The 14,664-nt window shown below is 44.6% G+C and overlaps 1 protein-coding gene across 1 annotated transcript in view; it reads left to right on the forward strand.

The window, feature by feature from the left end:
* The window catches only part of prx (periaxin), a 33,307-nt gene extending 23,767 nt beyond the window's left edge, over positions 1-9,540 (forward strand). The window contains exon 7 of the mRNA XM_069186352.1: positions 307-9,540. Within this exon, the coding sequence (XP_069042453.1) occupies positions 307-8,214 (7,908 nt within the window). The 3' untranslated portion in view covers positions 8,215-9,540. The remainder of the gene's footprint in view (positions 1-306) is intronic.
* The last annotated feature ends 5,124 nt before the right edge of the window (positions 9,541-14,664 follow it).

Here is a 14,664-nt window from a genome sequence, read left to right on the forward strand (position 1 = left end):
CCATTGGAACTGACAATCTTGGGGACAAAATACATTTTTATGTAATTTAATTTATCAGAGAAATTGGAACCAACATAACTTGAGATGGATGTTATTTTTAATACAAAAGATTTCTAACACTTTATTTTGAATACAATATTTAGATATGATTTGCAAGTTATAAACATACATAGAAAAATACGTTTTACTCTGTGCGGTCACATAGGAATAAGATGCTATTTAAAATGCAGGACTCCGATGCACTGTACTCTACTATGTATTGTGTGAATTTTCACTCTAAGCAAAGGTATATCTTTGGATTTTCAGCGGGTCAAGAGTGTCAAACCCCTGAAGACGAAGAAAAGGATGGGCAGGTTCAGCCTGAGGAAGAGCAAGAAAGGCAAACTTCCAGCTGGGGCAGAGCTCAAGATGGAGGGATCACCGGCCAAGCTGGAGCTGAGCCCAGTGGATGTTGAGTTTGCCTTCCCAAAGTTCTCCAGGCTCCGAAAGGGGGGAAAGGCCTCAGCAGAGGGGGGAATGAAATTCATGGGCTCAGGTGCACCGGGAGGCGTGGCGATCACAGGCCGAAAGAAAAAGAGGATCAAGTTTCCAAGGATGAAAGTAAAGGACTCTGCAGGAGCCCGAGGAGATGTGAGCATAGAAACACAGAAACCAGAGGGAGAGCTTGCCATCACTTTACCGGAGGGCAAAGCAGACTTTGGTGGCCCCGAGGCCAAGCTTAAAGCCAAAGGGAAATCCCCAAAGTTTGGCATCTCCTTTCCAAAAACTAAAAAGGCCAAAGTGGAAGTTAGCCCACCTGAAGGAACCGTGGATGTGAAGCCACCGGAGGCCAGATTCAAACACCCATCAGTGGAGTTTGATTTCGGTCTTCCCCTGGGGAAAAAGGAAGTGAGTTTGCCAGAACAGGAGATTACAGAAAAAGAAGGGCATAAATTCAAGCCACCCAAAGTGGAACTGGGCATTGCTTTGCCCTCAGGAAAGGCAGACATTACAGTTCCCCAACCAGAAGTTCATGTGAAGGGTCCCAAGGTGGATATCAAAGGAGGCCCTGAAAGAGAAGAAGGCACGCTGAAAGCGGAGGGCTTTAAAATCAAGATGCCCAAGGTTGGCATCTCCACAAAAACAGAAGGAGTGGATGTTCCTTCAGCCAAGGGCGAACTTGGTATTGAAGGTCCAGAAGGCAAATTAAAGACACCCAAAATAAAACTCCCTCAGATAGAGCTTTCCATGCCTTCGGGTGAGTTTGAAGGAGCTGGAGCAGAACTGAGTATCGAGGCCCCAGAAGGAAAGCATAAGGGTGGTCTGAAAATGCCATCAATAGACATTGCAGCACCCAAAGTGGACATTGATTTTGGTCTTTCAAAGGGCAAAGGAGAGGGTGAAGGTGAGCTGAGTGCTGAGGGCACTGTTGATGAAGGCATGAAGGTTAAAATGCCCAAAGTGACACTCCCAAAATTTGGAGTCTTTAAGGGTGACATGGAGGCTCAGGTGTCTCCTCCAAAAGTGGAAGGAGAGATCAAAGGCCCCAAAGCAGAGGTTGAAGTAGTGGACATTGATGCTAAGGGCCCGAAGATGAAGATGCCATCTGTTGGTATTTCTTTGCCAAAAATAAAAGTAGAGGGCGCTGGACCTGAAGGAGGCATGAGAGTTGCAGAGGAAGGTGGCGAGGGAAAGATGAAACTGCCTGGCATCAAAATGCCATCCATTGACCTTTCAGTTCCCATTCCTGATGTAGATCTGCACCTGCCAAAGGGGAAAGGGGCTGCCGAGGTAGAAATGAAGGGTGACCTTGATGCAGGAAGCCGAGGCAGCAGGGAAGGTCTGGATATAAAGCTGAAAATGCCAAAGATATCTCTGCCAAAATTTGGTGCCTCTGGGAAATTGACAGAGCCAGATGCTGATGTACATATCTCTGGTCCTAAAGTCGATGTGAAGGGCCCAGGAGCAGATGTTAAAATACGAGATATTGAAGTAGAGGGTCCTGATGTTAAAGGTGCAAGGATAAGCATGCCAAAAGTAGACATCTCTCTACCGAAAATCAAGGTGCCTGATGCAGAATTAGATGTTCATGGAATGGAAACTGAAGGCCTTTCCTCAAAAGGCCCCAAAATATCTATGCCATCAGTTGATATCTCCCTACCAAAGATGAAATTGCCAGAGGTAGATTTGAAGACTCAGGGTATTGAGATAGGGGGCCCCAAAACAGGCATGCCAAAAGTGGATATTTCACTTCCCAAAATGAAATCTCCAGAGGCAGACATCAAAGTAGAAGGACCTGGTGCCAAAGGGGCAAAAATAAGCATCCCAACAGTGGATGTTTCACTACCGAAAATGAAGTTGCCAAAAGCTGATATTGAAGTAGAAGGGCCTGGAGCTAAAGGGGCAAAGATAGGCATGCCGAAAGTGGATATTTCTCTTCCAAAAATGAAGTTGCCAGAAGCTGATATTGAAGTAGAAGGGCCTGGAGCTAAAGGGGCAAAGATAGGCATGCCGAAAGTGGATATTTCTCTTCCAAAAATGAAGTTGCCAGAAGCTGATATTGAAGTAGAAGGGCCTGGAGCTAAAGGGGCAAAGATAGGCATGCCGAAAGTGGATATTTCTCTTCCAAAAATGAAGTTGCCAGAAGCTGATTTTGAAGTAGAAGGGCCTGGAGCTAAAGGGGCAAAGATAGGCATGCCGAAAGTGGATATTTCTCTTCCAAAAATGAAGTTGCCAGAAGCTGATATTGAAGTAGAAGGGCCTGGAGCTAAAGGGGCAAAGATAGGCATGCCGAAAGTGGATATTTCTCTTCCAAAAATGAAGTTGCCAGAAGCTGATTTTGAAGTAGAAGGACCTGGAGCTAAAGGGGCAAAGATAGGCATGCCGAAAGTGGATATTTCTCTTCCAAAAATGAAGTTCCCAGAAGCTGATATTGAAGTAGAAGGGCCTGGAGCTAAAGGGGCAAAGATAGGCATGCCGAAAGTGGATATTTCTCTTCCAAAAATGAAGTTCCCAGAAGCTGATATTGACGTAAAAGGGCCTGGAGCTAAAGGGGCAAAGATAGGCATGCCGAAAGTGGATATTTCTCTTCCAAAAATGAAGTTCCCAGAAGCTGATATTGACGTAGAAGGGCCTGGAGCTAAAGGGGCAAAGATAGGCATGCCGAAAGTGGATATTTCTCTTCCAAAAATGAAGTTGCCAGAAGCTGATTTTGAAGTAGAAGGGCCTGGAGCTAAAGGGGCAAAGATAGGCATGCCGAAAGTGGATATTTCTCTTCCAAAAATGAAGTTGCCAGAAGCTGATTTTGAAGTAGAAGGACCTGGAGCTAAAGGGGCAAAGATAGGCATGCCGAAAGTGGATATTTCTCTTCCAAAAATGAAGTTGCCAGAAGCTGATATTGAAGTAGAAGGGCCTGGAGCTAAAGGGGCAAAGATAGGCATGCCGAAAGTGGATATTTCTCTTCCAAAAATGAAGTTCCCAGAAGCTGATATTGACGTAGAAGGGCCTGGAGCTAAAGGGGCAAAGATAGGCATGCCGAAAGTGGATATTTCTCTTCCAAAAATGAAGTTACCAGAAGCTGAGTTAGACATAAAAGGAAAAGAAATGGAAGGCCCAGATAGAAAGGGTCTAAAGATGGGTATGCCTAAATTTGACATTTCCCTCCCTAAAATTAAATCAAAAGAGATGGAATATGATGTCCAAGGAATGGAAATAGAAGGTCCTTCTGTTAAAGGGCCAAAGATATCTGTGCCAAAAGTCGACATTTCCTTGCCTAAGGTGGATGTGCAAGGACCTGAAATGGAAGGGTCAAAAATATCAGCACCAAAAGTTGATATATCCTTACCAAAAATAAAGATTCCTGAGGGAGAAGTGCCTTCAGTTAAAATGCCAAGTGTTGACATTGATATGCCAAAGATTGACCTTGATCTGAGCCTTCCAAAGGTTAGAGGAAAAGACACAACTTTGGAGCATGGTATCAGTGCTCCAGAGCCATCTGGAGGCTTTGACATGCCCGATGTTCATCTCAAGATGCCCAAAATCCCAATGCCAAAGTTTGGAGTCAAAGGCAAAGAAGGGGAGATGGGGGCTGATCTTGAGCTTAAAGGAGATATAAAGACACCCAAAGGCAAGATTGATGTTAGCCATCCAGAAATAGAGGCCAGTACCAAACTGCCAAAAGGCAAACTGGACATTAAAGGTCCTGAATTTGAGTCTGTGGGCACAGATGCGAAACTGAAACTGCCTACAGTCAAAGTCCCAAAACTTGATATTTCTGCGCCTAAACTACCAGATATTGACTTAAATATCAAAATGCCAAAGGGTGCAGCTGAAGGAACTGGTGGTGTGGAAATTGGCCAAGGACCAGAGGTGAGTGCCAGAGGTCCAAATGTTGAGATTAAAATGCCGAAAATCCCCACATTTGGAAAAGGAAAAGGGGAGGCTGAAGTCAAGGCTCCAGAACTTGACATAGAAGCTCCAGACTTGCACTTCAAAGGGCCTAACATTAAAATGCCCAAGATTGGCATCTCTTTTCCCAAAGGCAAGCCTGGAGAAGATGGCATTGAAGGTGAAGCAGGCATCTCTCCACCCACTGTAAAGACAGACACTATTACACCTGAAGCAAAGGTTAAGGTTCCAAAAATAAAACTTAAAACCAAGGGGACTGATGTAGACATTGACACTTCTGATGCAAGCCTCAAGCTGCCAACTGTAAATCTTCCGACGGTGGACATCTCAGCACCCAAAATTGACCTGGATTTCGGCTTGTCCAGAGCCAAAGCTGAAGACAAGGAGCAAATAGAATTGCTCAAGGCTGAAGGTGATAGGCCTTCTTCGGGAGCAAGCTTTGATGTTCCGGACGTTTCTCTGAAAATGCCAAAGTTTTCTCTTCCCAAGATTGGGGGGAAATCAAAGCATGGTGATCTGGAATTAGAGGGACGGGGTTCGAAAACTGAAATCAGAGTAACCCCCCCAAAAATAGCCATAGAGGGCAGAGCACCATCGGAAGAGTCAGATGCCGATGGAAAACTAAAAGGCAAGATGAAGATGCCTAAAATCAAGATGCCTTCTTTTGGGATGTCCTGGAAAGAGGGAGAAGTTGGCATTAGTGGCCCAGAGGTTGAATCCAAAGTCAAGAAAGGAAAAGTGGATATCACAGGGCCTGAAATTGACATTGAAGGCCCTGGTGGCAAAGGGAAGATGCCCAAATTAAAATTACCCAAATTTAAAATATCATCCCCTAAAGGCAAGCTCCCAGAGGGAGAAGCTGAGGTGAAACTAAGGGATGAAGTGAGTGGAAAAGGTGGTGTCCAAGCACCAGATGTCACCATCAAAATGCCCAAGTTCTCCATGCCTAAGTTTGGGTCCAAGGAGGGCAACCTTGATGTGAGTCCGCCAGATGCCGACATGGAGGCCAAAGGCAGAATCAAAATGCCATCCCTGGAAATCTCCCTCCCAGCTGCAAAGCAACGAGAAGGTGAAGTATTGTTACCTAAAGCTGAAGTAGATGTAACGGAAGAAGACATCAAGGGTTATGGAGGGCATTTGAAAATCCCCAAAATGCCAACACTTGACATTTCAGCCCCCAAAATTGAACTGGATGTAGGTTTGCCTAAAGCCAAAGCTAATGCTTCCCTTGACTCTGACCCAGGTTTGAAGGCAGAAGGTGACGGCAACTTTGAGGGAACTGATTTCAAGTTAAAAATGCCAAAGGTGAGTTTGCCATCATTTGGTATCTCTGGATCCAAAGAGAACGACATTGATGTTAGTGGATCAAAACCAGATGTAGGTGCCTCCCAACGAGTTAATATAAAAGGACCCAAGGCTGAACTCTCCAAACCCAAGATCTCTGCAGTTGCTCCAGACGTGGACATTGAGGGAGATGAAGGCAAATTGAAGATGCCAAAGATAAAAATGCCTAAGGTGGACATATCTGTACCAAAAGGTAAATTGGGAGATGTTGACATGTCTCTTGGTGAGGGTGGGGTTGACAAATTAAACATTGAAGGAGATACAGGTGAGGGGAAATTTAAAATGCCTTCTTTTGGGATGCCGAAGTTTACCTCCCCTACAGTGAAAGCTCCGGATCTTGATCTGGAACTCAGCGTAGGGAAACACAAGCATGAGACTGAAATCACTGGTCCAGAGGTGGATGTTAAGGGGAAAAAAATTGAAGTATATGGCCCGGTTATAGATACAGAGTCATCTGAGTTTAAAATCAAAATGCCTAAAATTAAAATGCCAAAAATAGGAATATCGGGTCCATATTTAGAAGGGGCAGATTTGGAGTTAGATACTGGTGTACCGAAAGCTGATAAGGGAAAGGGAAAGATAAAGACTGAGGCTCCAAAAGGAAACAAGGATATAAAGAAAACAGAAACTGAAGAAGAAGGGGCAGAAGGTAAATTCAAAATAAAAATGCCAAAATTTGGGATCAAGGGCACAACAGAGCATCCTGATCTTGAAGCCGATGCTGCTGGTGAGGGAGGGGATGCCAAGTTCAAAATGCCCAAAATTTCCCTTCCAGGTGTAGGTTTTTCTGTTGGTAAAGAGGGAGGCGTCGATGCTTTGGATATACCAGAGGCAGAAGGGAGCAGTAAAACAGGAAAGTTCAAAATGCCTGATGTGGAAATTTCAGGACCGAAGATCAAAGGCCATATGGACACTGACACTACAGGTGCCAACGCTGACCTCAGTACCCCTGAGGACAAAGAACGCATCAAGTTGCAAATGCCAAAAATTACACTGCCCTCAGTTGGGTTCTCAGACACAAAAGACAAAAGTGCTTCCACAGAGTTGATTGCCCCAGAGGCTGATGTAGAGGGCAAAATAAAAGGGCCAAAATTCGAAATAAAAGCTCCAAAGATTGAGATTAAAGTCCCAGATTTGGACATCAGAGCCCCAGAAGTGCAAGGAAAGGGTCCCCTGCTGGAGTCTGAGGATCTAGAAACTGATAAGGACAGGAAAGCCAAAGCCAAAAAAGCAAAGTTTGGAATTGCTCTGCCTTCCATCTCCCAGCCTGAAACAGCAGTGAAAATGTCCACACCAGGCGCTAAAGAGAAAGGGCCTGATGTGAAATTGAAAGCAGGCACCAAACCTTCTGAGTCTACAGACACTGACGGAGACTATGAAGGCCCCAAGATGCCCAAAGTCAAGAAAGCAGTGTTTGTTTTTGCAAAGCCCAAAACCAATGGGTCAGATGCCTCAGAGGGAGAATCGAGCTCGACTGAAGCCAAAATGAAAGTGCCCAAGATCAAGATGAAGCCCTCCTTTGGGAAATCCCACCCCAAGGGAAAAAAAGGAGACGAAGTGAACGTAGAAGGTGAGGATGAGGAGGAAGAAGAAGGGAAATCAAAAGGGGGCAAACTGAAAATGCCCAAGGTCACCTTCTCTCCGGGAAAAACCGGCTCCTTTGATGTCACTTTGAATGGATCTGGCTCTGCTGGGTCCAAGAAAGGAGAGAGGTCGGGTTCTCAGGTCAACGGAGAGAGTGATCTTACATTCCAGAACGGATCCCAGGAAGCAAAATTTGGAAAGATGAAACTACCGAAGGTGGAGTTCTCGTCTCCGTACTCCAAGGGGATGAGCGGGGAAGGGGACGCTGAAATGAGCATGAAGCTGGTCAAATCGGAAGACTCTTCGGGTATGGAGGGAGATGGCAAAGGAGCGAAGTACAAGTCTCCCAAAATTACCTTCCCAGGCTTCAAAAGGAAGCCAGGCAAAGAGGACGGAGAGGAGAAGGCAGGCGCGTTGGTGTCTTCCAAAGCCCGGACTGAAATGGTCTTGCTAGAGCCGGACCAAAGGGAGGCTTCCGAATCCCCGAAGCCTAAAGTCTCCATCGGATTTGTCTCGGGGAGAGGCCGAGGGGATCCAAAGAGCGCGGTGGCGACCGGCAGTGACCCAGCTCTCAAAATGGGGGCAGAAGGCAACGTGGACAGCAAGGACAAGTCTCCCCGATTCAAGATCCCCAAGTTCTCTATAAGCCCCCGATCGACGGGAATCCTCCGCATCACGGAGGGAGGTTCTCCACAGGGCAGCAGGGACTCTCTGCAGCGCTCCGAAGAGGAGGAACGATCTTCTCGCTTCAAGATCCAAATGCCAAGGATAGGGTTCTCTACCCAGCATGCTTCAGAGGAGCCGGTAGTGACAACCAAGGAGGGCAATGTGGTTGTTGTCACAAAAACATCAAAACACACATCAACAGAGTCAGGGACTGAGAAATCCACTACCATTTAATAAATGACAGAAAACCATGGGACTATATGTACAAGATAGAGCAGTGAGTGGCTTCTTCGTCACTCATCTCAGTGTTTAAAATAAGTGACCACTTCATTTTGTTGTTTTTATTTTTTCTATGTTTTCCTTTTATTTCTAATATTTGAGCTTTTTTAGCAGTTCAGGCCGTGAATGTTGATGTCATTAAAAAACAAAAATATTATGTAACCTTTTTTTTGTACAAACTCATTGCCGTACATGTCCCCCACATGCATTGTGTATAACCTTAAAAAAAAAGAAAGAATTGGTTGTAATTTAACAAACTCGAAGCGAAATATTGTAATTCCAAATTTATGCTGACATTTATTTTAAAATGTTTTTTTTATAATGCAATTGGATTAACTTTAAAGGGGGGATGGGCAACTGTGGCACTAACAAATACAGGAAACGAGTGGTGTCTTAACTGATTTGCTAGCACAAGGGATAGACGAGATTAGATTAGAAAGAAAAAAATACTGGGTCTTTGTTGATCTGATGCTATAGATAGATGTGAGCTTCTTAAAGCAGTGTGCAAAGGGTAGTTTGCCTTCTTTTTGTTTTTATATATTTATGATACTGTTGAGAACGGCATTTCTTTTCATATTCCAAGAGATTGCGTGTTATGAGTTGAAGTGTAAATGAAATTTACTGACTGATCAGTGCTTTGTATTAAGAAAGTACTGATATGGTTTTGTCATAGAGATAGCACTACAGTGTAATGTCATGTGGTCATGTTGTCATCCTGGACACTGTGCCTTGGATATGATAAACTGGGCTCCTTTTCCAGGTTTATTCAATGGGAACTGAAAGCAGTGGCCTTAGAAAGGTTCAGCGCGGGGTCAAAAGAGTTATTCCTTGGCACAGCAAAGTGAGTGCACAGTTAAACTGCAGAAAAGCAATGCAGAGTGGTGTTGAGAGAGTCACGGGTGTGTAGTGGTGCTATTGAAATGTGTCACATGACAACACATCTAAAGAGCAGGCATGTGCAGATTCACCACAGGAAGTGTCTGGGTGGGAATTGACCATCTTGCCTGAGGAATACAAAGAGCTCATACTGCACTGGAGATTAGTGATACCACTTAACAGCATATGTACAGAGAGAGAGTTTCAAATGTTTTGATTTATTGACAGATGAAGTTGCATGAGTCTTTTGGAGCCCTTTGAAACTTTTGCTTTTTCTTTCTTTTCTTTTTTTTTTACAAATAGAACTTAACATCAAGCTACGTGTAATATATGCTCTGGCTTGAGGAGGGACTGTTTCCGAAGAATGCAATGTCATATTAATTAAAACAATACCTTAACTTCTAACTTGTGTTTTCGCTCTCCGTTCTGTGTGTATCCTTTTCCAGGTGTGAAAGCTTTTATGGGTCAGGGTCTCCCAGGTAGGCTAAACAGGACGTTTGCCTGCTGTAATGGGTTTTCCCGATTAACAGCGCCGACTAGAGTTTTCCAGCATTTACCTCAGCCTCTCGCCGAATAGCCACGCCTGGGATTTGTCAGAGTTGCTGGGAACTCTGTGGGGTTGTCACTGAGATCTGTGTCGCTCCTCCAAGTGTTGCTGGCCGCCCTGCGCTGACGCTGCGAGTCCCGATGTGTCGACGAAGGTGGCTCAGCTGGTGACTGTATGCAAGAGGTTATAAAGAAAAGAACAGCCAACCAGGTCCACAGTGTGAATGAACGTACTTCAGCTGCAAAAACTGCTTTAAGACAAGAAACTGGTCTTCCAGGCCTATAATCTAGGTTTTCTGTATGTTTTCAAGCTCTAAGCAGCTCTGCTCCTGACTCAGTTAAATTTTAGCCGGACCAGCTCATTCCTTCTGTGTGCCCCTTGAGCAGCTGGTGATCTACAGAGACATGGAAAACCAGCTGGAATCCATTCCCTGAGGACCAGAGGAGGGAACCTTTGACTTAAGAGTTGTTACACAAAGAGTTAGCCAAGCAAATAGGCAAACAACCCAGCTGAACACACTCCTTAGTGCGCCTTGCATTGTCCAACACAAGCTTCTTTTGCATTCTGGAAACTGATATTTACAAGTGGGAAGATCTGTTGTAAAAGGTAGTTTCTACATTTCAAGTTCAAGTTCAAGTTTATTGTCATAATACTCATGTACAGGTATATGGTATAACGAAATGCTATTTAGCTAGCTCTCAGATGATACGTAGTACAAAAAAAACAACAATACAATTGTATAATAAAAGAAAGACAGAGATAACAGGCAGATTTCCATCCCTGCTCCTGAAAGATCCAGATGCTGTTTGGTGTTCCTGTCCACCTCTAAATTCCTTAAAATGGGATATCGAACAGCCGATTGCAGGCATCCACAAAACCAGGGCTGGGCCCCATGACTACTGCTTTTGAGGTAAATGTCTTAGTCTGCAGTCCATAACCCATAGTCCATATTGCAGGAGTTAAGGAATAACCAGCTCCACGGCCAGATCACACACAGCACACCTTAAAGCTTACAGTACTTGACTGGCGCGGTTCCTCCGCCACCCATTTCGTCCCGCCACACCTGGGGCGCGAACCCGGTGTAACGCGACAGGGAACCAGCCGCATAAGCTAAAGGAGACCTCCCCCAGCCCAGGCAGCCGAGGTCCCTGCCACGCGCAGGGAGGGCGGTGACGTCACCGCATCCGAACTAGTTCCGCTACACGTACATCCTGCAAAGCTTGAACACCAACATGCCCCCCAAAAATTGTTTTATCAAAATACAATAAAAGGGCAGGAAAAACCTATCCAAGATATTCTTTCACCTTTAGAAATGAGCCACCATGAGTTACTGTCAGTGTTTGTGTTAGGTACACGGCTTTTCAGAGAAGACGCATGTGGGAGGTGTTGCGCGCAGTGGCAAGAAGGTGAAGAGTGTTGTTATCCGTCCAGCTTGACCACGTACTGCAGGTCCTGCACCTACAGAACGTATATCTGCAGCCCTGACTGGCCACACCAAAGCAGCACCAATAGCCTACGACTCCAGCCATCTTAAGAAAGATCGCTAAATAGGTTCAGTTCAACCAATAATTACATCAGCAAAGTTGGTATGAACTTGGCGGAAAATCCAGCAAATGCCTGCAGCCCTCCAAGACTGAAGTTACGCTTTCAGGTCTAGTCACCTCTCTCCTGACCCCCTTGACGCTGACATTTGCACCAGCTGAGCTCTTGGATTGCCCGAATTAGAAACATAAAGCGTTTTCAGTCCTGTAACTGTCATCATTTTATTTCCCTATCATAAATGCATCCGAAAAATATTTGAATTGAATGCTTCACTGCGGTGACTGCAGTTTATTACTTGTATTTTAGACAGTCCAGGTGGGTAGCTGCGTCAGCATGCGTAGGCTGCAAAGGAACAAGTCAGAGGTTTATTCCATGCTGAAAAAAAGAAGAAAGAAAACACAACGTTTCAGCCGTGGAGCCTTCTTCAGGTGTGAGCAATGGACGTAATGGGCATGGAACACAAATTCCATTCGAGTTGCAATACTGGAAAAACGCCACTAGATGGAGGCATTCGGCAATAAGTCTAACAGGGCTGCGTGTTTCTTACGTGCAGTATGTATCAAAATCGCCTACCCCTATAAACTTGTACTCGCGGACTTCAAACACTCTTGTATTTTAATAACACATCACCTAGACTGTAATGCCACTTAGAGTCAAGAGGAATAGTGAAAACAAATGTGAGTGTGTGTACAGAGGGATCTACACAAAGCGACTGCAGAAACAGAGAAGAAAAGCAAGATAAAGAAAAGCATACTTTTAAAATACACCTGAAGAAGGCTCCACGGCCGAAACGTTGTGTTTTCTTTCTTTCTTTTTTTTTCAGCATGGAATAAACCTCTTACTTGTTACTTTAAAAAAAAACGCGAACTATAAAGGGTTTTTTTTTTACTGTAGCTATACTTTACAAATATTAGAAGCTTAGAAACCACAAAATGCTATATAAAATTAATTAAAAACTGATCTTTGAAGAACAGATCTTACACGGAAAGATTACATTTTATATGTGATGATTTGACGACCATATTTGTGTAAGAACTGAAAGAGATGAGGGGAAAAAAAAACAAATCAAAGACTGTACAATCTTAATTAAGGAAAGACTGAGCTGGAATGAAAATTCCGGACTGTAGAAAACGGCATATTCCACAGAAAGACTAGGGGAAAAAATGCTTTTCTAGCACAGGATATCTACTGTACTAACAGACTGAAGAAGCAGCGGTTCTGTGATAGGTGAGAACATCCAATGAAATTTCAAGTGCTTCAACTTCCCAAATTGTTACCATAATAAAGACCATCTATGCACAACTACGTAAGGAATGGTGTGGTTATGGTGTAGCAGCACAGGACTATGCTACGTAGTTCGCGGTACGCTACTCCAGCGCCTCAAATGGATGTAAAACGCACCTACCCCTGACTCATCTGTTCCCGATTCGAAATACTTGAAGCAGTTATAGAACTCTCCCACTAGGTGGCACAATAGCGCAGTCCTGTATACATAGCGGTCTAAATGTTTGCGTGAATCACTACAGAACCGCAGTAGCATTGCTCATCCAAATTCACATTTGCACATCACTCTTCCTATGGTAACTAACGGAAAAGCATCAGCATGTAAATGTATGTACTTTTTTCACCGTTGCATCCCGGTCATCTTATCGAGATAGAAAGCTGGAGAGTGATATTTTAAAACCTTTTTCCCCATTTTTTCTTTGTGTTTTGTTAAAATGGCTCACATTACAGAAAAAGTCAGACAGAAGAACAGTGAGCAAAACAAAAATAAAGGCACTGACTTAATCTCTTCAGTTACGTTCAGTAACCCATCAGTCATTTCCTCAGATTTGCACCTTGAACACCAGCCTTCCAGCTCTGCGCCCCTCTTTCAGCACGAAGAGCTCAGACTGGTCTGCGAATGTGCTGCCCAGCAGAGTCTTCTTTCTGTTGTACGTCACACCAGAGCCAGAACAGGAAAACCATTCGCCCATCTAGCCCATTTGGTAGTAAGTACAGAGCTGATCCAAGGATCTCAAACAGCTGCTTCTGGATAGGCTTCGCCAACAAGGCTGGGTAGCTTGTTCCACACTCCCACAACCCTTTGTGAAAAGATTTAACTCCCATTCTCAGTTCTAAATGCACATCTCAGTAGTTTCCACTTGTAGGCTCTGGAAATTAGGCTTTATGAACCCTGACAGAGCCTGCAGCCTAGAACAGTAGGAAGAGATGTGGATAATGGCTTCTCAGCTGTTATAAACAAAAACACTTCATTTTCTAATTTGCAGTAATTAAGCAACAAAATCCACATATAACGGGATTGCTCAAAGCCTTCAAGCAAAGGGACATCATTTTCTACTGATCACCTTCAACAGAGACAATACTGCACCACACACAATGCACTACACAGACATCAAGATATTAATATTTACTTTCTGTCACTAAAATTAGGAAGTAACAATAAAGGGCAGCAGATCTTTAAAATATAAGAAGGGTGTCTGCACTGTAGAGAGAAAACCTGATTATTGAGAGTGTCGCAGGAAGTGTTTCCCATCTGATGTGGAGACCCACTGGAATGTCTTTCAGGCCCTCATAGATCGCCGGGCTCTAATTTAGCCTCTCAGGCTTCATCACATTCCCAAACCGAGCCAGTTCGGCAGGAGCTATGTGATGCTTCCGCTGTCCTTCGGCCTTCAGTTAGGCTGCAACCCAATCTGCAACACAGTTTTACCATATTAAACCCACACAAAAATAATAATCATTGCTTACACTTACGTGGCGCTTTTCTGGACACTCCACTCAAAGCGCTCTACAGGTAATGGGGATCCCCTCCACCCCACGCCAGTGTGCAGCCCCACCTGGATGATGCGACATTCTGCCCGCCACACACCGGCTCTCAGTGGGGAGGAGAGCAGAGTGATGAAGCCAGTTCAGAGAGGGGGGGTTATTAGGAGGCCATGATTGGTTGAAGGCCAATGGGAAATGAAGTAATACTATAGAGCAGAGGTCTCTGTCCCTGGTTCTGGAAAGCCCCAATCCAGTTCTTCTTTTAGGTCACCACAAATCACCTGTTTGTTCAAAATCAGAAAACACTTGTTTAAACAATCAATCAATTAAGATAGGAATGTTACAATGAACAGAACATGGGTCTGTCCGTCCATTTTCTAACTGCGTCGTCCATTTCAGGATCGCAGGGGTGCTGGAGCCTATCCTGGCAAGTAGGGGTACCCCCTGGATGGGGGGGGGTGCACACACATGAACACACTCACACCAGGGCCAGTTTTCCCAGAAGCCAATCAACCTGCTAGTGCATTTGTGGACAGTGGGAGGAAACCCACAGGGGGAACATATCAGGTCCCCAGTGCTGTGAGGCAGCAGGGCCGACCACTGCTCCACTGCAAACACTGGTCCTTGAAGGATGTTCTGAGTTTTGTTTCAAATGAGCTGTGAAGGACTTA

The sequence above is a fragment of the Lepisosteus oculatus genome, chromosome 3 (genome assembly GCF_040954835.1).
Source record: "Lepisosteus oculatus isolate fLepOcu1 chromosome 3, fLepOcu1.hap2, whole genome shotgun sequence".
Lineage (NCBI taxonomy): Eukaryota > Metazoa > Chordata > Actinopteri > Semionotiformes > Lepisosteidae > Lepisosteus > Lepisosteus oculatus.